A 22,628-nucleotide genomic window follows, 5' to 3' on the forward strand; every position below is an offset into this window, starting at 1 on the left:
AATTTGTTTCCTTGTGATAAAAACTGTTATGACCTACTCTCTTAACAGCTTTCATATATGATGTATGGCAGTGTTAGTTATAGTTATCACGTTGTACATTATATCCCTAGTACTTATTTATCTTATAACTAGAAGTTTGTACCTTTTGACCACCTTTATCCAATTCCCCATCCCACCATCCCCTGCCTCTGATAACCACAAATCTGATCTCCCTTTCTTTAAGTTTGTTTGTTTGTTTTTGAAGTATAATTGACTTACAACACTATGTTAGTTCCTGATACGGAACAGAAAATTAAATTTTTAAAATCCCTTTAGTTTTTAATAATACATGGGGGGCTTCCCTGGTGGCGCAGTGGTTGAGAATCTGCCTGCTAATGCAAGGGACACGGGTTCGAGCCCTGGTCTGGGAAGATCCCACATGCCGCGGAGCAACTGGGCCCGTGAGCCACACCTACTGAGCCTGCGCGTCTGGAGGCTGTGCTCCGCAACAAGAGAGGCCGCGACAGTGAGAGGCCCGCGCACCACGATGAAGAGTGGCCCCCACTTGCCACAACTAGAGAAAGCCCTCGCACAGAAACGAAGACCCAACACAGCCAAAAATAAATAAATAAATAAAATTAAAAAAAAATAATAATACATGGGAATTATAAAGAATTCCAAAAATACAAAAAAATTAAAAAGGGAGTAAAAAATAAAATGCACTTCAAATCTAATTACCCAGAAATAATGATTATTAAGATTAATTGTAAAACATTCTAACATCTTTCTATGTCTATATTACAGGTAGAAGAATGGAGGAATGAATGTTTGAGTAAAAGATGTAGCTATATGAAATTAGGATAATTCTCTAAAGTTAATACAGAATAGCATTTTATTTCATTTAAACAGAGGAAAAAGAAAAGGAATGAAAAGAGCATATTACAAGAGATATTATTTGCTAAACAGAGATCTCTCTAAAGTTAAAATCAGGAACATCATTAATAGGTTACAGTCATAGTTTTAACTTTTTAAACCTTAGGGTTGGTTGAAAGATAAGGAAGCTAGCACTGTTACATTTCCTTCTAACTACCCTCTCCTTGCCTTCAAATTTCTGTTTATTGTATGGTTATCAAAAAAAAAAGAAAGAAAAGAAAACCTGCTTGAACAACATCCAGTCTTCAATCTGAGCTTATTTCATAAACCATTGCAGAGACGTAGGAAGAAAGATGAAGTCAGCCCAGAGTATATCAGATCTTGACAGACTTGCACAAAGGAAAATAGAGGAAGCAAGGGAACAGAGACAACATGTAGTCTTTTTTGGAATGCTCTGTTTTTCTCTGTGAGATTTTATTAAATGTCCAGTACTAGAGTTTTTCTACCTAGATAAGGGTTTAACTCACTGTTTATGTGGGGATATCATTAGGTTTCAGATTAGTTCCCCAATTCAGTGTGCATTTGTTCCTGGAACCTTCAACTTGATCACAGAGATTCAACCCCTTGTTTCATTTGTTTCTCACAGCAGCTGCTTTCAAGATGAAAAGATAGTTTCTTTCAGTTTACATCTCTCTAGATTTGAAGGTATTAGTGAGAATTTTTATGATTCTGATAATTCATCACTATGACTTCTTTGGGAGCCAGAGCAGCATTATGAGCCTCAACCCGGCTGCAGTATGCTTCTCGAAGACCATTTATTTCTGTCGTTGACCACCCAACTTTTGAGATTTATGACATAAAGCTGTATATTTTTTCCCATTTGATCATTGCTCGTGGAAGTTTTTTCCTCTAGTTTTTACTCTTTTTTGTTGTTGTTGTTCATTTCTGTTAGATATGGAGAAGCAGAAATTCTTTGATACAACTTGATTCTACTGTGCTAACCTGTAAGCTCAAGGCAGTAAATTTTTAAAGAAATACCTTTTATGTAAGGGAAAATAACCATTAAAATAGACAATGCCTTCAGCCTCAGTTTTGCAACAGATGCAGAGGAATTTTTCGTAATGAGGGTTCATGTAGAAATCCTCAGTGATACCTGGTAGCAGCCAAATATTAAGGTATATCTCAAAATGAAAGGTATCTTATAGGTGCAGAAACATATATGATGAGATAAATTGCTTTCAGGTGATCTAACGTGATAGAAAAGTAAGACTCACAATATCCTGAGTGGTACATGGTTAGAAAGCATGGCTTAGTCCAGTTTAATGTGCATATATAGCACCTGGACCTGAGATTCTATATTTCTAACAAGCTCCCTGGTAAAACAAATGTTGCTGGTCTTCAGATCATACTTTTAGTAGCAAGTTTTTTGTTTTTTTTATTTAGAAGTAATATTTTAATTTCCAATTGTGCACTGTTGGTATATACAAATGCAATTGATTTTTTTTTAATTAATTAATTAATTTATTTTTGGCTGTGTTGGGTCTAAGTTTCTGTGCGAGGGCTTTCTCTAGTTGTGGCGAGCGGGGGCCACTCTTCATCGCGGTGCGCGGGCCTCTCACTGTCGCGGCCTCTCTTGTTGCGGAGCACGGGCTCCAGACGCGCAGGCTCAGTAGGTGTGGCTCACGGGCCCAGTTGCTCCGTGGCATGTGGGATCTTCCCAGACCAGGGCTCGAACCCGTGTCCCCTGCATTGGCAGGCAGATTCTCAACCACTGCGCCACCAGGGAAGCCCTAGTAGCAAGTTCTTGACTGGACTCACAGCACCTATACTTGACTAAATCCTTGAGGCCAGGGCCTTGTTTGTCTTTGGATCCCTGTTATCTAATGAAGTGCCTGAATAAAAGGCACTTTCTTGTTAAATATACGAATTGATGTGTTAAATAAATATATGACCACTAGGTGTCTGGAATACTCGTATTTTATATTAACGGTTGAGAAAGAATCCTTATGTTTTGGAGACCAGCTGAGTGAATGATAAGATTGCTATTTTCTCTTAAAAGTCCAAAATCCTAACTAAGATTTTTGCTCAGTTGAAAAACTGTTGTACATCACACAGCTACTTTGGGCAACAGAATATTACTTTTCAGATACTTCAACATATCCTTCACTGAGCTCAAGATATCAAATTTTATTTAAATGAAAGAAAATCTATATAGTATGTGTTATCACTTATCCATCCTGGGAATATAAAAACTTAAGTAATATTCCTATGGTGCAACTAATCTTAAGCTATGACACATTTGTGGGCCCACCCAGTTGGGTTAGCTGTGAAGTTCACCTTAAGATAACTGAACTTATTGTCTCTTTAAGCTAGTAGTTCTCAGTTGGTTGGCAGCATTTTAAAATTACCTGGGACTCTTTTTAGAATCCCAGTTTCCAAGCTGTACCCCAGAAATGAGACCCAAGCATCAGTATTTTTACAAGCTCCACAGATAATTCCAGTGTATAACCAAAGTTGAGAACCATTACTGGACTATGAGCTCTTTAAAACCAGGGTCAGTCTTTCACTTATTTTTTAACTCTTAACACCTAAGACATGGTGTAGGTACTCAGTAAATGTTTATTTAATCAATGGATGAAATATGTTGTAAGAATTATTGCCTGTTGCCAAACAGTAGCATTCTTCAGTCTAAAGGGACTATTTTGACTATTTTTATTGGCATCTTGAAATTTGAAAAGTTTGAATTGCCCTCTTGGTATTGACAATACTGAAAATTAGTATTTGATATAGTTTTTTTTTTTTTAGTGCTTGAGCTGTTTTGTTGATACAACTTGGATTTCACATCACTTTTTATCAAGATCTGATATAAATGGAGGTGTGGTCAAAGACTAGAATGCTGTGGCACAGACACTTCAGTAATGTGGAATGTTACAAAGAAATCTAAAGTTTCTAAGGTCTATTAGTGGGAAGACAAGATCAGTTAATCTTATTGCTGAGTTATGGAGTTAACTATGTTTTTTTTTATAGACCAGAAATAATAACTGCTGAGAATGATGAGTATTTTTGCTTTTCTAATTTTTAAATAAATAGAAGAGCAAAACAATGGAAATTTTAAGTTTGATTTGTGAAACCACCACATAATCACCTTTATTATAATAACCATTGATTTTGTTTGTTTGTTTTTGTTTTTTAACATCTTTATTGGAGTATAATTGCTTTACTTTGTTGTGTCAGTTGCTGCTGTATAACAAAGTGAATCAGCTATACGTATACATATATCCCCATATCCCCTCCCTCTTGCGTTTCCCTCCCAGTCTCCCTATCCTACCCCTCTAGGTGGTCACAAAGCACTGAGCTTATCTCCCTGGGCTATGCGGCTGCTTCTCACTAGCTCTCTGTTTTACATTTGGTAGTGTATATATGTCCATGCCACTCTCTCACTTCGTCCCAGCTTACCCTTCCCCCTCCCCGTGTCCTCAAGTCCATTCTCTACGTCTGTGTCTTTATTCCTGTCCTGCCCCTAGGTTCTTCAGAATCATTTTTTTTTTTTAGATTCCATATATATGTGTTAGCATATGGTGTATGTTTTTCTCTTTCTGACTTACTTCACTCTGTATGACAGACTCTAGGTCCATCCACCTCACTACAAATAATTCAATTTCGTTCCTTTTTATGGCTGAGTAATATTCCATTGTGTATATGTGCCACATCTTCTTTATCCATTCATCTGTCGATGGACACTTAGGTTGCTTCCATGTCCTGGCTATTGTAAATAGTGCTGCAATGAACATTGTGGTACATGACTCTTTTTGAATTATGGTTTTCTCAGGGTATATGCCCAGGGGTGGGATTGCTGGGTCATATGGTAGTTCTATTTTTAGTTTTTTAAGGAACCTCCATACTGTTCTCCATAGTGGCTGTATCAATTTACATTCCCATCAACAGTGCAAGAGGGTTCCCTTTTCTCCACACCCTCTACAGCATTTATTGTTTGTAGATTAACCATTGATTTTTTGTGTGTGTGAGCTTTCCTCAGAACAAAATTATAACTATATCAGTGGTGGGAGTTCTTCAGTTAGGCTCTAGTAGTCTACATTTTATGTCTTTTTAAAAATAGTATGTTGCCATTAATTAATCACAGCAGGGGAAAAAATCTCCTTCATTTGGAGTTTTGCGCTCTCCATTCCTGTGATACCAGGTTGAAATAAAAATGAGTGAGGATAGGGAAAAAAATCATTTAAAAATCCTGAATTGTCCTTCTGAATAATTATCATGCATTTTGTGTCACTGATGAATTAGAGAACTGAGGACATTGTATTTTACATATAGATATCAGCCTGCTTCTGGTATTTCACATCTAATTATCAGTACATAAATGATATAATTGTATTATTAAGTTTTGGACCTGAATTGTATAAAAGTAATGAAACAATAAAATACCAAAGCAAATATTTAATTATAATTTAAATGAGCACTTAATAGTTCTTTTTAATAAATAGCCAGAATGTAAGATAGATGAATAGAACTAGCAATAGAGTAAGCAGAGATCCTTGTCCCACTTCTTTACAAACTAGCTGGGTAACTTTGAGTAAATTTTTTAACCCCATTGTACTTCAGTTGTCTTATCTGTAAAATGAATAGGCAAATCTACTAAGGCCTCTACCAACTCCAAAATTTTGTGGTATGTAATTCTAATCTCAACTAAATGTCATAATATTGGTGTGGAAAAAAAGAAACTTTAAGCAATCATTTATTCCTACACCTTTCCTTTAAGGCAACTATGTAAAATAAAATCCTGAAAAATGTAAAACTTTCCTAAACCACTTGAAACTTAGGAAAAAAAATATTGACTCAATCATAGGCAAAATATAACGGAACATCTGTTGAGGGTCCAACAGCTCTAAGTTTAAATTCTAGCTTTTTTCCCTTCTAGTTTGTGAGCCCATGAGCAAGTATATTTCTTGATCTCTCTGAGTCCATTAATGAAAAAAACCAATCAGTCTGTTTCCTTAAATATAAAATTGAAGTATGAATATTTACCTGACGGGATTGCTATACTTATTAAATAATGAGATCATATAATTAGAAACAGTGCTCAATTTTTTTAACCTGAATATATTTTGAGTGGCTGACAAGATGTCAGACATGCCATTTAAATACATAATGAACATTAATTATAAACTATTTATGCTATTTCCTGTGTTACATTTACTTTCAAGAATCTGATGGTTGCATCTTCATTTTCTATAATGAATAAAATAAATACCCAAAACTGCAGTGTCTTTTGATTAACAGTGGAAACTGTTCCATGAATTGTGCTTCACATTTTTCTTAATGAGTGTTGAAAAGAATGTTTCTTCACTGTATACGAAGTATTTCAGTATGTGAATGTTTTGAGTAGACAGGCAAGTCCTTCTGCATGTGAAAATATTATTGTTTTCTTTCAGGAAACCCTGATAGATTGGTGTGATGAAAAGGAACTTAATTTGATACTAACAACTGGAGGAACAGGGTTTGCACCACGAGATGTCACTCCAGAGGTGAGATAGTATATGCTTTTCTGATATTCAAGGAGTAGACTATTCATGTTATTTTTAATCCTTTTTATTATTTTTATATGATTTATGTAATTTTGCTAGACAGAACAAGAGACCTGTGGTTCTAAGAATGTGAACATTTTGCTGTGGGAGAATCATTATATTAATAAAAAAACTTTCTTGACTTCTTTTCTTTGGATTTAAACTAGAAATTATCTAAAATGAGGAAGATTGAACTGGTCCAGAAGGTAATCCTGCATTTGCTCAGTGGTCTGTGGTATCGGCTGAATTTCAGGCATATTGCCAAAGGAGGTAATAGCAGAACTCTGACTCAGCATGGCATCTGGTCTGATGTGCTTTGTTAATATAATTCAAAATGTTTCTGATTTGTCTTTTCTTGAGATACCCTTGTCATTGGTCTCAAGTAGGATGACTGCAATAGCATATTTATACCAATTTTATAGTATTTGATGAGAAAGTTATATATTCCATAATTTTAAATGTGAATTTAAATGCAGAATTTAATAAGCCAAAAGGCAGAATTAATCTCTAGGCTTCATGCCACAAGAATCACCTTCAACCTTGCACAGGAAAAAGAATTAGGGAAAGAATGAAGAATAGACAGTGCTCAGTGATACAAGGGGGAAAGTCCTTTCTTTTTAAAGAAGCCATAAGCTTCATGTGTCACTTCAGAGTCATATGCAAACTTATATTAATACTTGTGACATTGTTTCCTTTACCTCCCAGAAAAGTGTTTCTTGGCTGAATTTCAACTTACTGTTAACTGGTTTTTTATTTCCAAATCAGTACACCATTGTGTCTCCTATCTTATTCATAGCAAGATACTTTTGCTCTGTACCTATTAAATAATTATTGTCCTTACTCTAATATAGCAGTTTTCAAACTTTAGCTTGTACCACAATTAGAGGTAAAACAGATTGCTGTGTCCCACCCACAGTGTTTCTGATTCAGTCAATCTGCAGTGGGTCCCAAGAATTTGTGTTTCTAGTAAGGCCCCAGGTAATACACATGTTGCTGGCCCACAGACCGTGCTTTCAAACTTTGGGAACCATTGGCTCTAGTATGTGAAAATGCACATTGTTTTAACAAGTTTTAAAATGTTTTCTATGCTTCTATGTAAAAATCATGGCACAGAAATTTTTGGAATATTATTATAATTAAGCTTATAAATAAAGTCGTTTTGTTAAGCAATTAGAATAGAATTCTGGGAGATTGTTAGCTTCAACTGCTTAAAAAAGAAGTCATTCTTACATAGCTTCTGGGTCCTAAGGGGAAATGGTCCTTTGGCCAATTTTTATATTTCTTTTAAACTGTGAGAGTAACTTAAAAAGTACAATTGGAGGGAAGCCATCGCCTGTAAAGGTGTGTTTATGTTTTGTTTTGTTTGTAAGAAAATCGCCCACATATGTGAAGACATTGATTTTTGGAGTTTGAGTGTTGGGTTAAGTGTTTGAAGTAAATGACCTTGGTTTTATATATCCTTGTTGTTTGTGTACTGGTTTGATATTTTCATAATATTACTTTTATATCAGAAAAGTAGAAAAAAGTTACCATAGAATTCATTCATAACTAGTTAACAAAATTATTTTTAATTGTGGGAAAATAATTTGCATCACAAAATTAAATATTTTGTATTTCGTGGAGTTTCAAGTTAATACCAAAACACTAGGTTGCAAATCCAAACTTTTAAATTCTGGCTCTGCTACTTACAACACGGTGAGTGTAGACTAGTTATTAAATCATTCTGTGCCTTAATTTCCTATAAAATGAGGGAAATGAAAGTGCTTATCTACCAGGGTGGCTGTGAGGTTTCAATGAGAACTATTCCTGGCATTTTAGTAAGCACTATGTAAGGGTTAACTTATAAGGGTTAATTTTTTTTTATTAGTTATTACATAACTACCAAAGTGGACAAATTTGTAGTATTTTTTATATATAACTATCAAATGGGCAAAAATAGTCGTATACTAGATTTAAAGTATATCCATGAAATCGTCACAATCTTGTTCAATTTTTTAAAATTTTAACATAGTAAGCTTCATATTTATCTTTTCCATCTCCATATAACTCAGAGGTCTTGAAATTCTACCATTCTAGTATCTGTTTATCGCCCAACCTTTTTTTTGCTGTTAGTTAACAAGAGTCTGTGTCTTTCCATGACCTTGTATATTTCATTATATCAGAAAATTGAGAAGTCCTTTATTCTTCAATGCAGTTCTTCAGTTACCAGAAAACCTTAGAAGTGCTCTTATATTTGTATATGCCTATAGCAACTACCTGGCTAAAATTGTATTAGGGTAAATACATATAATTATGTCTTCTCTAGTATCTATTTTTGAAAACAAGTAACTTACCTGATTGTGAATATCTTGATCTTTAATAATTTACTTTATTTCAAATTATGAGTGTATATATATATATATATATATATATATATATATATATATATATATATATATATACACACACACACACACACACACACACACACACACGTAAGGTATGATTATCTACAGCAAAAGTCCATAGGGCTGTTAAGCCTTTGAAAAATAAACATAAAAGCAATATAAGACCACCCAAAAATAATTCTCCTAATTTCTTCTAACCTTTAAATAGTTGCAATTCTTATAATATCTAAAACTTAACACTGGGATGTCAGCTAGGAATCCAGAAATATAATTTTGGACCTGTAATAATATAGTTATTTGTCTTAGATAATTGTGCCTAAAAAGAGAAACCTATTTGTAGAGCATATGTACCTATATACAACTTAAGGTTGCAAATATTTTTAAATAGAGTCAGAAGTTATTGACAGAAAACACAAATATTAGTGATAAAGGTAAAACAATATAAAACTTCTCCCTTAAGGTGCTAATATTTTATAGTCAGTAATTGTCAGTAATAAGTTTGATCTACAAACACAACGGACAATGTTTGTGAGTTGTGTGTGTTGTTTAAAAAAAGGAAGGGGGAAAATGATAAATTGAATGAGTGAAATAAAACAATCTAAAGTTATCGTCACTGTGTTTGAACCTTAGAGAAAATGAAAAGTTTAATAGCTTTAGAGTTCTTCCAGGTCTATTAACAGAAAAATGGAAATAGCGAGTTTAGTAAAGTGTATCTTATTTACATATTTTATACAAATAAGGCAATCAGAATTGATTTTCCTAAATTACGAATTTGTTTCTACTTTTAGGCCCTGTATCTTAGAATGAGGTTCATCTGATAGTCACGTACCTGCTGGTCTGTTCCCTGCCTCTCAGCATGAGATACTATCAAAGCTTACATGTAGTAGCATAATAATCCATACTCTGCAACTTCTGAAAAGTTTTATTTTTAATAATAGATTGCATTTTCTCGGATCTGATAAAGGTTGGATAATCCGTTGACATTGATGAAATGCTAGTAATAAAATTCTATAGAACGTAACTCATTGCTATACCAAGTATATTATCTCTTCATGTCCCATTATCACTTAAAAGCAATAATATCCAAAATAGATATTATTACGTAAAGAATCTTTTATTATTCTTAAAAGGTAAAAGTATAATTAAGGACATATAAGTGAGGTAAAGTGAAAGCCCTTTAGACATAAAGTCTAGGAGAGAATAAAAGATGAAGAAACATTTATTTTAAAAAGAACATCTTTGCAATTACAAAGAAATGTTTGATAATATATTATGGTAAATTAGAAAATACTGAACTATTTAATATTTGTAAGGTAAAAATAATTTTCAGCACTTTTAGACTACTAAGCTACACCTGAACAAAAGGTTGTATAGTAATATTTTGATTATGAATTAAAGAGTTAAATAAAAGCCTACCATTCATCTTAGGTCTCATTTATTTATTCATTTATCAAGCTTTTTATTTTTAATCCTTGATATGTATCTGATTCCATGCTGGGTGCTGGAGTTAAAAAATGAATAAGACATGGTCCCTGTCCTCAAGAAACTCAATCTATTGCACGGGTCAGCAAACTATGGCCTGTAGGCCAAATTCAGCCTGTCGTATTTTTTTGTATGACTTGTGAACTAAGAATGGATTTTTCATTTTTAAATGGCTGGAAGAAGTCAAAAGGAAAATAATACTTTGTGACACGAGAGCTATTTGAAATTTAAATTTCAGTGTCCATAAATGAAGTTTTATTGGAACATAGCCACACTCATTCATTGACCTACTGCCTATGGCTACAACAGCAGAACTGAGTAGTTGAATGAAAACCGTATAGGCCTGCAAAGCCTAAAATATTTACTATCTGATCCTTTGCAGAAAAAGTTTGCCAACCTCTGGTCTGTTAGATGAACATAAGTCATCTTTACTCACATTTTTAACTGACTTTTAAATTTACTTTTACCTTTTGTTCTTTAGTAATTTGAAATGATGTTGGGTTTCATTTCTTAAATTTTTACTTTTAGAAGAAGCAAAGAAAGAACACTTTTCTTCCAAAATAAAGTGTATTGCCCCATTGTCTCAGTAGACAATATAGAATAATAAAAAGATCCCTCATTATAAATAATATATAAAATTTTGAACCTTCAAAATTGATCAAATTATTGGATTTGTTATACATTAAGTAAAGTCTCACTCCGAAAAACTTTTCAAGCTGTTGTTCGTAGTAGTATCTCCTAAAAAGTGTCCTGATAAAATTTGTCATTATGAAATAATCCAACTAAAGGAGGAATCAAAAATTTCAGGAAACTATAAATTTGATGTAAAGGATATTCATTTAAAAGGATTTTTATGGTTCATTTTGGAAGTGAAGAGGCATCTGACAAAATGACTAATGCTGAAAGAGGTAAAATCTGGTACAAAGGATGAATTTCTAGGAAAAGATTATGTAAATTCCAGATCACATATTTTGTTTATAACCTAAAATATTTACATTTCTTTGGAACAGATTACTACCTAAGCCTTTCTACAAATATTTTCCATATTAGGAATTTTTTTACAGAAATATCAAATCAAAGAAAAACTATTTTATAAAATTTGTTTCATAATCAGTATATTGAAATTTATATATTTCATAACTTTAGGTGTGAATGTACTGTAAGTCAACTATAATTTTATGTGGTCATTAACCATTTTTCTTACATTATAATGCTTCAAAAACGAGAATACTGTGTAAGTAAAAGGAAGGAGACATAATTGAGCTGAGTTACTGACTATATGTTAATGATTCTTAATTTGTGACTCTTGTGAAACTCAGTGAGGATTTACATTTAACAGCACCATCTAAAAGTTAACATTGGACATTTTAAAAACCAGAAGAACTCTCCTGCATTATAGCAGAAGCATGGCAGAGCACCACGTTTAATAATTTCTGTTTTTGAAAGAAAATTTGATCACTACTGTAGGTCATTTAAATTATATAGTTGCTTTCAAGTACGTATCAATATTCTCTAGAAAACATTGTTAATTTCCCTAGCAAAATATCATATACTGATACTGTAGAACTCTATGAATATTTATTTTGTAATTCTAACATTGTTATGACTAGAGTAAAATACCTATTATACATGGTAAAGGTAAAAATAGCCATATTGAAATAAAATTTTGAGTATTTTAAAATTGTTCTGTATAAATAGGATAACTAAACAGTGTGAAATTGGTAAGAAAGCAGAATACTAGAAACTTTTGTACTGGAAATATTTAAAACTAGATTCAATAAAATAGACTATCCCTTTATGGTCAAATAAGGTTATATTTTATGCCACTTGAAGGAGCTCTTTTTGTAATTTTTATGAAATAGTCCTGGACTTGGGAAATATGTTTTCATCTTTTTACCTTTGTCTACATATGTTGGGATGCAATATGTCTATATCCTGATACTAACACTGTAGAGTCAGACAGACCTAAATTTGAATCTAAAACTCTACCACTAACTAACTATGAAATTAAAGCAAATGAACCTGTTCAAACTTTAGTTTTCTGATCTACTCAATTAGCTAATGCCTACCTCTCAAGGTTGTTTTTTCTGATAATTGAGATAATAAAAGTAGTCAATAATAATAATTAACAAATATATATAGCACTTACTATGTGTCAGGAACTATTTCAAGCATATGTTAATTCATTTAGCCTTCAAAACAACCATATGAGGCAGGTACTATTGTTGTATCTATTTTAAAGGTGGAGAAACTGAGACAGATCAATTAATTGATTTGCCCAAGGTTATCCAAGCTAGGAAGTGACTATAATGCATGTAAAAGCATCTAGTATAAAACCTGGCATGTTTGTAGATGCTCAGTAAATGTCCTTTTTTCCTTAACCTTTTTCTTTCTCATTTAATTAATAATATTACCTATTACCTCTAATTAGATATGACAGCCCCCAAATGTTTCTGCTACTAACCATTGTACTCTGATACCTATTGTTAGCTATTAGCATACCTGGTGGATATGTCTAAAAAATAAGAATGTTAGTCAACAGTTTCCCACTACTACTTCAGGGCATGGGCAAAGGAACAAGAATAAGAATTTCTATAGTCTATATTATATGTGGATTATTAGTGCAGTTGCATTAAGTACCTCCTGATATCCTGTCTGAACCTATTTACTTTGTTCCTCTGTAGTTTAAAATTTTGGGAATATGGCTTGAAATGGCCCAAATATGTGACATTCAGGATAGCTTTTTAGTAATAGTCCCTTTTATCTGGGGTTTATATTTATTTTGCATTATCCATTGTAAAGTAGTATATGCCTCAGAGCATGGGCACATTTATGACCTACCAGTTTGCTAAAAACAGCATTTATAGTCTTTGTTCAATTTAACAAGTATTTATCAAGCACCTTGGGCTTTACTGAGTGAATGCTAAAGTACATGTACTCCTAAAATTGTCACCTGACAAATCAAAACAATACAAACTTAGTATCAAAAATGTTCAGACAATTCAGGTCAAAAAAATTATTTAAAAGGAAAGATTAATATAAAGCTGAGCTATCAGTGAAATTTTTATACAAGTAGAATTTAAGCTAAATTGAAGGAGAGAAATAGGATTTAGATTAGGAGAGAAGAAGACATTACTGATGGGAGTAAGAAAGAAAGGGAAATGTATGATCAAGCTACAGAGAAAGATAAAATTAAGAAAATCTTCCTGGCTAGAGCAGAAGATTCACTTTACATAGAAGGATGGATAAACTAGAACTATGTTATTTTAATCCCTTTCCTAGAATAGCTAGAGTAGTACCATCTGTGGAGATGAAAAATAGCAACTATCATTATTCAGAGATTCCTCTGAAGCCAGAATTCATAAGATGAGTATCAACCAATACACACAGTAAAACCATGCCATCAATCCTTTCTAAAAGTAAACCCTTTTGAGAATTGGCACTTATTCAAATGTATATCCCCCAGTAAGACTAACATCATTCTTTTTGAAGATTGGTTTTTTGCCCTGGTTTTTGTTTTGTTTTATTTTGTTTTTGAAGTTCTGATGTAATCTGCAAACCTAGTGACTATCCATACCATTATATAAAATTTAAACTGCTGTGAAGCACCAGGTTCCAATTTTGTTGATTTGTTGTTCGGAAACCTTTTCAGTCAATACTTATCTTACCATCAAAACAAGGAATATTTTTTATCATAGATTTTTGTCAGTGCTGTACCTCGAGTTGGCTTAATGTTTTATACAAAATTACTAGGTAATAATAGAGAAATCACCGTTTGATGAGAATTCAAAATCCGTTGTGTTCAAAGTCCTAGCATGACCTTTTCATCATTCCCAGACTTTGTGTGAACATCTCAGTCACAGCTTCTTTGATCTGAGAGTTCATTGCTTGTGTAATTCTAATTATTTGAAAGTCCAACCCTGCCACCTTACCCAAGACATTTACCCTCTGTTTTATTTATGCATTAAAAGGAAAAGCTCCTTAGTATTACTATCCCAGTTGAAAAGTAACAGGTATAACATTAGAACATTCAGATAATTAGAGCAATATGTGACATTGCATTTAAAAATGATGTTGAAAGCCTCCTGTTCCACATAGCAATACTACAGAGGGAAGTGTACATTGTTCCTTGAGGTGGGGATTTTGGAATTTTAAGCATAAGGCAAAAAGAAAAATTTCATATATGAAGAACCCACAAATAAAACGCTGTCTTCATTTTCCCTTAAGTACGTTTCTTTATTGTATGCCTACTCTGCATCAGAACAAGTTTTCAACTTTTGGGGAATCCTAATGGGGAAGAGAGATCAATCATATCAGTTAACATACAAGTGAGTACAAATATACTTATTATCGTAAATTCTATGTCTAATTAGAGCTCTTACTAGAAAAGTAGTGTTGCCCATATAACCATTTGTGACGCAGCATAACATAGTGGTTAAGAGCACAGACTACTTGGATTTGAATCCTAGATTCACCTCTTACTAGCATGTGACCTTACACAACTTACTTTACTCAGTTTTCTTATGTGTAAAATGGAGAGAATAAGAGTACCTACCTCAGAGGGTAGTTATATTATGTGAGTTAATGTAAGTAAAACACTAAAAGCAATATTTATTTGCTACATAAATATTTCCTATTATTACCTACAATCTAAATAGAAAGAACTTTAGCTTAAAAAGTAAGTAGATAATGGTTGAGTAAATATTAAAAGAATTTTTCTCTGGGGAAAAAATCAAGCAGGATAGGACCTAAGGTATATAATACAATAGTTACAGAAAAGGAAAAAGAAACAGAGATGACATGCTAAATGTTTATTTTTACCTTGAATTTATCAGAGTAATAAAATCTTGAAATCAGTGTTCCAACTCACCCTTACAACCTACTCTCATAAAATGAACAGAGACTGACATACTAGAATAGTTTTGCAAATTGTGTGCTAAGATATTGACAACAAAGCATCATTAAATATTTTGCAAATATAAAATGCTAAAAGCATGTTTATTTAGAGATATAGTTTCAGGAATGAAGATTTCAGAATATTCCTTTCTTCATTATTGTCTGAAACCAAGAATGTGAATTCATCTTCCTTTTATTAGATCTCCATCTATAAAATGGACTTAATATCGCTTTTCACACAAAATGTAATATGATGACAAATAGATTTATATCTATCAAGTCCTCTGAGCTTCTTAGAATAATATCACTGAATTAGAGCAGAATATTTGTAACTTTATGTTACTGCCAGGCATGAAAGGAAACTGATAGAGGGTAAGAAAATGGACTCAGATAACAAAATAAACTGTTCAGAATTATTCTAATAATTTTACTAGTATTATTTCCTCATATTGGAACTTGGGAAAACCATGGCTGCTATTAAAGAATATCAGACAAATATCCAACAGAGGGAGTAACCATTTCAGATAATCATAATAACAGACACAACTGAGAATTTACAGGAAGAATCCAAGTTCCTTCAAAAGATGCTGAGAAGAAAGAAGTAAAGCTGTTGGAAGTATGGAGTTTGAAAATGAACTGTTACCAGTTTCACAGAGAGAGAGAAAGACATCAAATATCAAAGGCAACAATGCAGAAGAAGCAATTGATAAGAGGCAATATATTATAATCCTCTGTGAAGACTGAAGATAGCATTATATTGATGGATGTCATTGAATAATTTAAGTGTTTTCCCCTCACCTTCTTCACTCCTTCCCATAAGTTTGATTGCAGCATATGATGTATGGCCCTTGCATGTAATACTCCTCAGCATGAAATTTTATGTGAGGAGGAGATAGGTCAGTTTTGATTAGGAGGTGATTTTGAATAGAGTTCTGCAAATTTTAAAAAAACTTTTCTACAAAATGTAGGCATTGGAAGCAATGACAAAATTAGTTTTGAATATTGTATAAATATGGTATTTCCCTGGCGGTCCAGTGGTTGACTCCGTGCTTCCAATGCAGGGAGGCATGGGTTTGATCCCTAGTCGGGGAACTAAGATCCCACATGCCATGCGGCATGGCAGTAAATAAATAAGTAAGTAAAGTAAAATGGGGTCTTATTATAATGTTTCTCATGCTTGCAATGATTCAAGACTATATTTTATATAGGAGACCCGCATTATAACCCCATTGATAAGGTTCAAAAGAGATTCACGTCATGCCAATTTCCCACTATTGTTCAACACGGTATTTAGAGGTTTTGGGTAATTATGTGATACTTTGATATGAGTTCTATTTGTGGGTCCTATTTAGCTCCCTTTCTCATTTACTCCCTTTTTGGCATTTTTCAAGACTTGCCTGTACTGTATCCTGTCCCTTAAGATGGGACTGCTCTGTGGGGTGGATAGATGAATGAATATCACCATCAGTATTAAATATTTAGAGGAATGAGAGGTCTGCTTTTATATAATATTGAAAGCGTATCCTAATACAAATGCACCTTCCCTCATAGGTGTATCTTGTGCAACAGTAGCAACAGTATTAATAATAATGCTCTAGTTTATCTTTGTTCAAACTTTAGTTATTACTGTTTGCCTTTTAAATATAAAATACCTTAGAAGAGGGATCAGCAAACTTATTCTTTAGAGGTAGTAAATATTTAGAGATAATAAATACTTCAGGCTTTGTGGGCTATATAGTCTCTGTCATAACTACTCAGCTCTGCCAGCCCTGTAGCACAAAATCTGCCATATGATGATATAAATGAATGGGCCATGCTGTGCCCCAATAAAACTTTATTTATGGACACTAAAATTGGCTTTCTCATAATTTTCATGTCATGAAGTATTACTCTTCTTTTGAGTTTTTTTTCAATCATTTAAAAATGCGAAGATTACCGTTAGATTGCAGGCCATGCAAAAAACAGACAGCAGGCAAGATTTGTCCCATTGGCTGTGGTTTGCCACCCCCTACTTTAGGACATTCCTAACCTATAGTGTATAAGCATCTGCTCTGTTAATCAAAAGCTCATAGTGTGTAAGCTTTTCAGAAAAATGCTCTGAGAATTTAAGACAGAAAGGAGTTGACCTACGAAAATTAACACTTCATAGACTCAAATATGCCCTGAGTGCCTACTGTGTATATACCAGGCACTGTTCAAGATATTGGGGATACAGCAATGAACAAAGAAGTCCGAAGATTCTGCCTTTATGGAATTTACATTTTAGTGGTGTGTCACAAATATAAGTAGATTAGTAAAATGCATAGTATTAGAGATGGTGATAAGTACTATGGATAAAAATAAACCAGGGAAGGTGGATAGGTAGTACAGGCAGGAAAGAGGGTTGTAATTTTAAATAAGGCTATCAAGCAAGGCTTCATTGATAAGGTGACATTTGAGCAAAGACCTAAAGGAGGAGAAGGAGCAAGCCATGGATCATGTAGAACCTGTGTGTCACCCTTAGTATAATGGAGAGTTTTGAGCAGAGGTGTAACGTGATCTGACTTATATTTAAACAGGGAAAGCATTTAGGAGGCTATTGAAATAATCCAGGTGAAAAATGATAGTGACTCAGACCAATGATAGAGATAGAGGTAGTGAGAAATACATTATTGTTATATATTGAAGGTAGAGGTAACAGATGGAGTAAGAGAAAGAGAAGAGTCGAGTATAAGATCCAGGACTTTGACTTGGGCAATTGGAAGAATGGAGGTTGCCATTCAGTGAAATGGAGAAGACTGGGGGAAGAAGAGGTTTGAGGAGGAAGATCAGGAGTTTTACTTTGGTCATGGAAATTTGAATTGCCTTTAGATATCCAAATGGAGGTGTTAAGTTGGCAGTTAGGTATATGCATCTGGAGTTCAAAGGAGAAGTCTGGGCTAGAGATACTATTTTTTTAGAGTCATCAATATCTTAATGGAATTAAAATCCATGACAACTGATGAGATCATCAAGGTATTTACTAGTATTACTATTTATTTATTGTATTACTACCCCTGCTTCATTTCTCATCCACTTTCAAAGAGGTAGGTAGTTTCTAGTAACCTGTCCCCTCTGCTCACTCACGAAGGGTGGAAGGGATCCCACTGAACAGGAACCTGGCCTACACAGGAAGTACTATTAGTTGGCTATCCTGAAATTTTGCTATGGTGTAAACATGGGAGTGAATTTTCCCAAGTACCTCCTTGCTGGAAACTGTTTGCACTGGAGGTAAGTGTGAAAGGGGAGGTTGTGGGGAATGATGGGGTGAGGGCTTCCTAAGCCTTTCCCAAACCTCAGGAATGGCCTGATTCTGAGGAAGGGAGAAGGTTCAGGCTGGTTCTTGTTTCCCTGAACCAGTTTATACAGCCCTAAATTTGACCTGCTTTCCTCAAACTGGGAGTCAGAAATCCCTTTTCTCTTCTGTTTTTCTGCTGCAGAAATTCCCAACATTCCCATTTTGTGGGCTCCAGAAAGGGGTAAGCGAAGACTTCAATCCCAGCCAATCATTTCCAGATTAATAATTTTTAGTGTTTTGGTTTCTTTTATCATCATAAAAAAATGCTTGGACCCATTTTTCCCATCTGTTTAATTTCCTTGTGGATTGTTACGTATCTATGTTCTAGGGTCATTCCGTATCCCTGGGCAGTAGAGTTCAGATCCATATGCTGTCTCCATTTGTGTGCTATTTCTCTTGTGGATTCTCATATGCAGTTTATTGATGACTATTTCCTAGATGGAAGACACCCCATTCAGGAGACTGCTTCACTCTTAATCTCATCTTTTCCTGAATGTTGTTTTGTTCTACTGCTGACAGCTTTTCACTACCCTACCCAACTGCTTCTGATGATCTGTCATCGCTTCTCTGCTGTTCTGTCTTCCTGTTTGACTGCCTTTGATTTTTGTCTCTCCTTTTCCCCCCCATTACTTATCTGCTGAATGATTTGCGTTCTTCACTCACTGGTGCTTTGTCCATCAGCAAATGGCCTGGTACTACATATTCATGTGCTATTTTAGCATTTTAGACTGCCCAGCATTGTCTGTTGGCTCTCCTACCATTCTCCTATACCGTGGCCTTCCAAGTGCTATGCTATCTGTCTGCCTGATCTTGCCCTACCCAATCTATACCAGTAATATTATAAGTAGGTTCAGATTGTTTAGCACTTTCATTACCTATCTCTACTTGCCTTGTGCCACTAAGTTGGACTGCTGACTGAATTTGCTTGACTACTGTTCTTCTCTACCTATTTGCTGCACATGGCTGCCCCATTAGTTGACATGAGACATCGCATTCATCGCCTGTGTACTCAGCCTTGCAACTTGCTGATTGGTCCATATTGCCTCCTTTATACTTCTCTGCATCTGATAAATCACTGGCGCTGCTCCTCTGTTGTCTTGTAACCCTGATCAGATTTTATTTCCAAGAAGTGTTGCCTACATATTGTCCAAACATATCTTAGCAATAGGAAAATGCTTCACTATTTAAGTCCAGTCCAGTTTACTCTTAAACTGACTTTTAAATTCACTACCACCATCTTTCTGCTTTTTTATACAACTCCACATTCTTCCCTCTATTTAGGAATAGATTTTTTTTCTAAATCATTTATCATCTTTGCTTCAGTTGCCTTTTCGTATCATATATTATGTACTTTTGCTCGTTGTGTATGGGATCTTTCAGTAATTTTCCATGTACTAAATTTGTTTACTAATTTATTTTCCCTGATTTTTCCAGGGCTTCATGAGGATAAATTACTCCTATTAATTTTATCCTTTTTAGTTAAGACCAGAAGAATTTTTTGAAACTTTAAAGTATCATCTCTAAAAATAATAAATTTAGTTGTCTTATAGCTCTTTGTAGTTAGGATTAAAGTAACTTTCCACTCTGCTCCATTTTTTCCTTTGAGACTATCATTTCTCTGCTACTCCATAATTTATGTAATATCATTTAGAGATCCTTTTGATGTATTTATCTTTCCCTCCCACATTTTAGACTGTGTTTTCTTTTGTGTGGGTAAGCTTTTAAAACTGGCATTTTCCTTTATTTACTAAGTATTTGGCAACTAGACTAAAAAACTTTAATTATCTGGACTATAAATCTTATTGTCATTCACTTGTATTTAAATGAAAGACAAGATCAAACAAAAAATAGAGAAGAATCTTGGTGAAATTTCACACAATTTCAAGAGTCTGAGGAGATTTGAAGTGGGGTGTGTTTGCATGCATGAAAGTGTGTGTATGTAGATTTGAAGTGTTCTATGTGTGTTTGTATCCACAACATCATTGTGCTTGAAGTGTGGAAAATGCTGAGTATCCATATTAAATTTTATTTTATTTTTACTAAAAATGAGAGGGAAGAGGAAAAGGGAAAAGCTAAAAAGAGAGTGATAAACAAGGAATGCAGGAAAAGGTATGGATAGGTTTTGCTTCTGCTTCTTCTTTTCCTTTAGTAATAGAGATAAAATTGATATGAAGCAAAAGACTGCTCTAGGAAAGTCAAGAAAATTACTTCTGTAGGTTTTTATTTTTTTATTGTGATAAAATACACATAACAAAATTTACTATTTTAATCATTTTTAAGTGTACAATTCAGTGGCATTAAGTACAGTACATTCACTATTTTGTATAGCCATCACCACTATCTGTTTCCGGAACTTTTTCACAATCCCAAATAGAAACTCTGTACATTAAACAATAACTCCCCATTCCTCCCTCCCCTAGCCCCTGGTAACCTCTATTTTACTTTCTGTCTCTGAATTTGCCTATTCTAGGTACCTCATATAAGTGGAATCATACAATTTTTGTCTTTCTATGTCTGACTTAACATAATATTTTCAAGGTTCATTCATGTTGTAGCATATATGACAATTTCATCCCTCATTGTGTGTATATACAATAGTTTGTTTATCCATTCATCTGTTGATGGGTACTTGAGTTGTTTCCATCTTTTGGCTCTTATATTAATGCTGCTATGAACATTAGTATGCAAGTACCTGTTTTTCTTTCCATTCTTTCGGGTATTTACCTAGACGTGAATTCAGTTGTGAATTTTAATACTTTTGTCTAAGAAGAAATTAAATTATTAGCAAAGACATCAGGGAAACTACATAATTAACACGAAAGATGGATAAGTCCAAGATACTGTATCAGGAGTCGAAGAAATTATAAACTTTTAGAAAGGCCACAGAAGGCCAAGTGAGATTTAGAACACACTATATTCTAAGAATAAAAGGGAGAATAAAGTTGAAATAACACAGATATTGGATGTTTGAAGGACAGCAAAAGTGATTCTGGAGAAGGTTGAATTTAAAAGATACTCGAAGTGGAATAATGCAGACTTTAAAAGAAGAGGAGGTAAGCGTTTGAAAGGCAAGGTTTAAATGAAGTTAACGGAACTGAGGTGAGGCAACCAGGTTGTATTTATAGGAGCCAGTAATGGGAACAGGAGTTCATTTCAATTCAGTGGTCTTCAGTTCTGGATACCCAGCTTTCTACCTGAATTGAACTCTGCACCATAGTGTCCTAGACCTTACAGGAGTTACAAAGATTGGAAAGAATTGTTCCTTGTCTTCAAGGGGTTTGAAACTAGAGTAGTTAAATATGCAATAATAATGAGTTTAGGAAAGAAGATTTTCAATCCTTTAGGTGATAATGTTTTCACAACTCAACAATTTTTTGGTGATTTTACATACTCTATCCAGCCTTTCTGAGCCAAGGTTCCTCATCTAAAGTATCAAACACAGAAAATGATTTGAGTGACTATCTTCTCAGTTCTCCCAAGGTGGTGTATAAACTAGTACTATTCTGTATGCATAGGAGAGAAGTTAGTTCAATACATCCAATAATTCTCTCAGAATCTATTCAAAAAGGCTTACTCTGTGCCATATACTCTGTTAGGTGTCTGTAACACAAAGATAAGGCCTTGTTCTCAAGGAACTTACATTCCAAAAGAGGGAAAAAAACATTTAGCAAAAAAATACATTTCTAATATCATCCACAAAATTTTGTTATTTTCTTCTAATTCTTCAGGGAAAATGTTCAAAGTCAGAGTGATTGTATATGAGGGAATCCTTTCACCTCTTCTAAGCATCATTGATTCAGGAAAAAGAATTTCTTCTATGTTAATACCTTGTCACAGCTGAAGGATTCTGGTAATAGTTTAAATGCCAATAAGAATCTCTTTAATTTTAAAACCTAGGGCATTCAGTGACAGATTACTGATTTCATTGGTAGCTGTTAATAAACAGCATTACCTAAAACCAAGTTTATTGGTTTTATAGTGGAAGAATAGAAAATGGTTAGAGATAAATATATAATTAATGTTCAGGAGGTTGTTCTTGAATGTAATTGCAAGCACAATGAGGGATTTTACCCCCTGAGGTACAACTATATACTAATACTGAAAATGTTTGGTAAT

At 33.9% G+C, this 22,628-nt stretch overlaps 1 protein-coding gene across 11 annotated transcripts in view; it reads left to right on the forward strand.

Annotated features, from left to right (window-relative positions):
- GPHN (gephyrin) overlaps positions 1–22,628 on the forward strand; it is a 615,197-nt gene that overhangs the window by 272,472 nt on the left and 320,097 nt on the right. For all 11 annotated transcript variants that reach the window (XM_061180933.1, XM_061180924.1, XM_061180928.1 and 8 more), the window contains exon 4: positions 6,300–6,392. In XM_061180933.1, the coding sequence (XP_061036916.1) occupies positions 6,300–6,392 (93 nt within the window). The remainder of the gene's footprint in view (positions 1–6,299; positions 6,393–22,628) is intronic.

This window comes from Eubalaena glacialis, chromosome 2, assembly GCF_028564815.1.
Source record: "Eubalaena glacialis isolate mEubGla1 chromosome 2, mEubGla1.1.hap2.+ XY, whole genome shotgun sequence".
NCBI lineage: Eukaryota > Metazoa > Chordata > Mammalia > Artiodactyla > Balaenidae > Eubalaena > Eubalaena glacialis.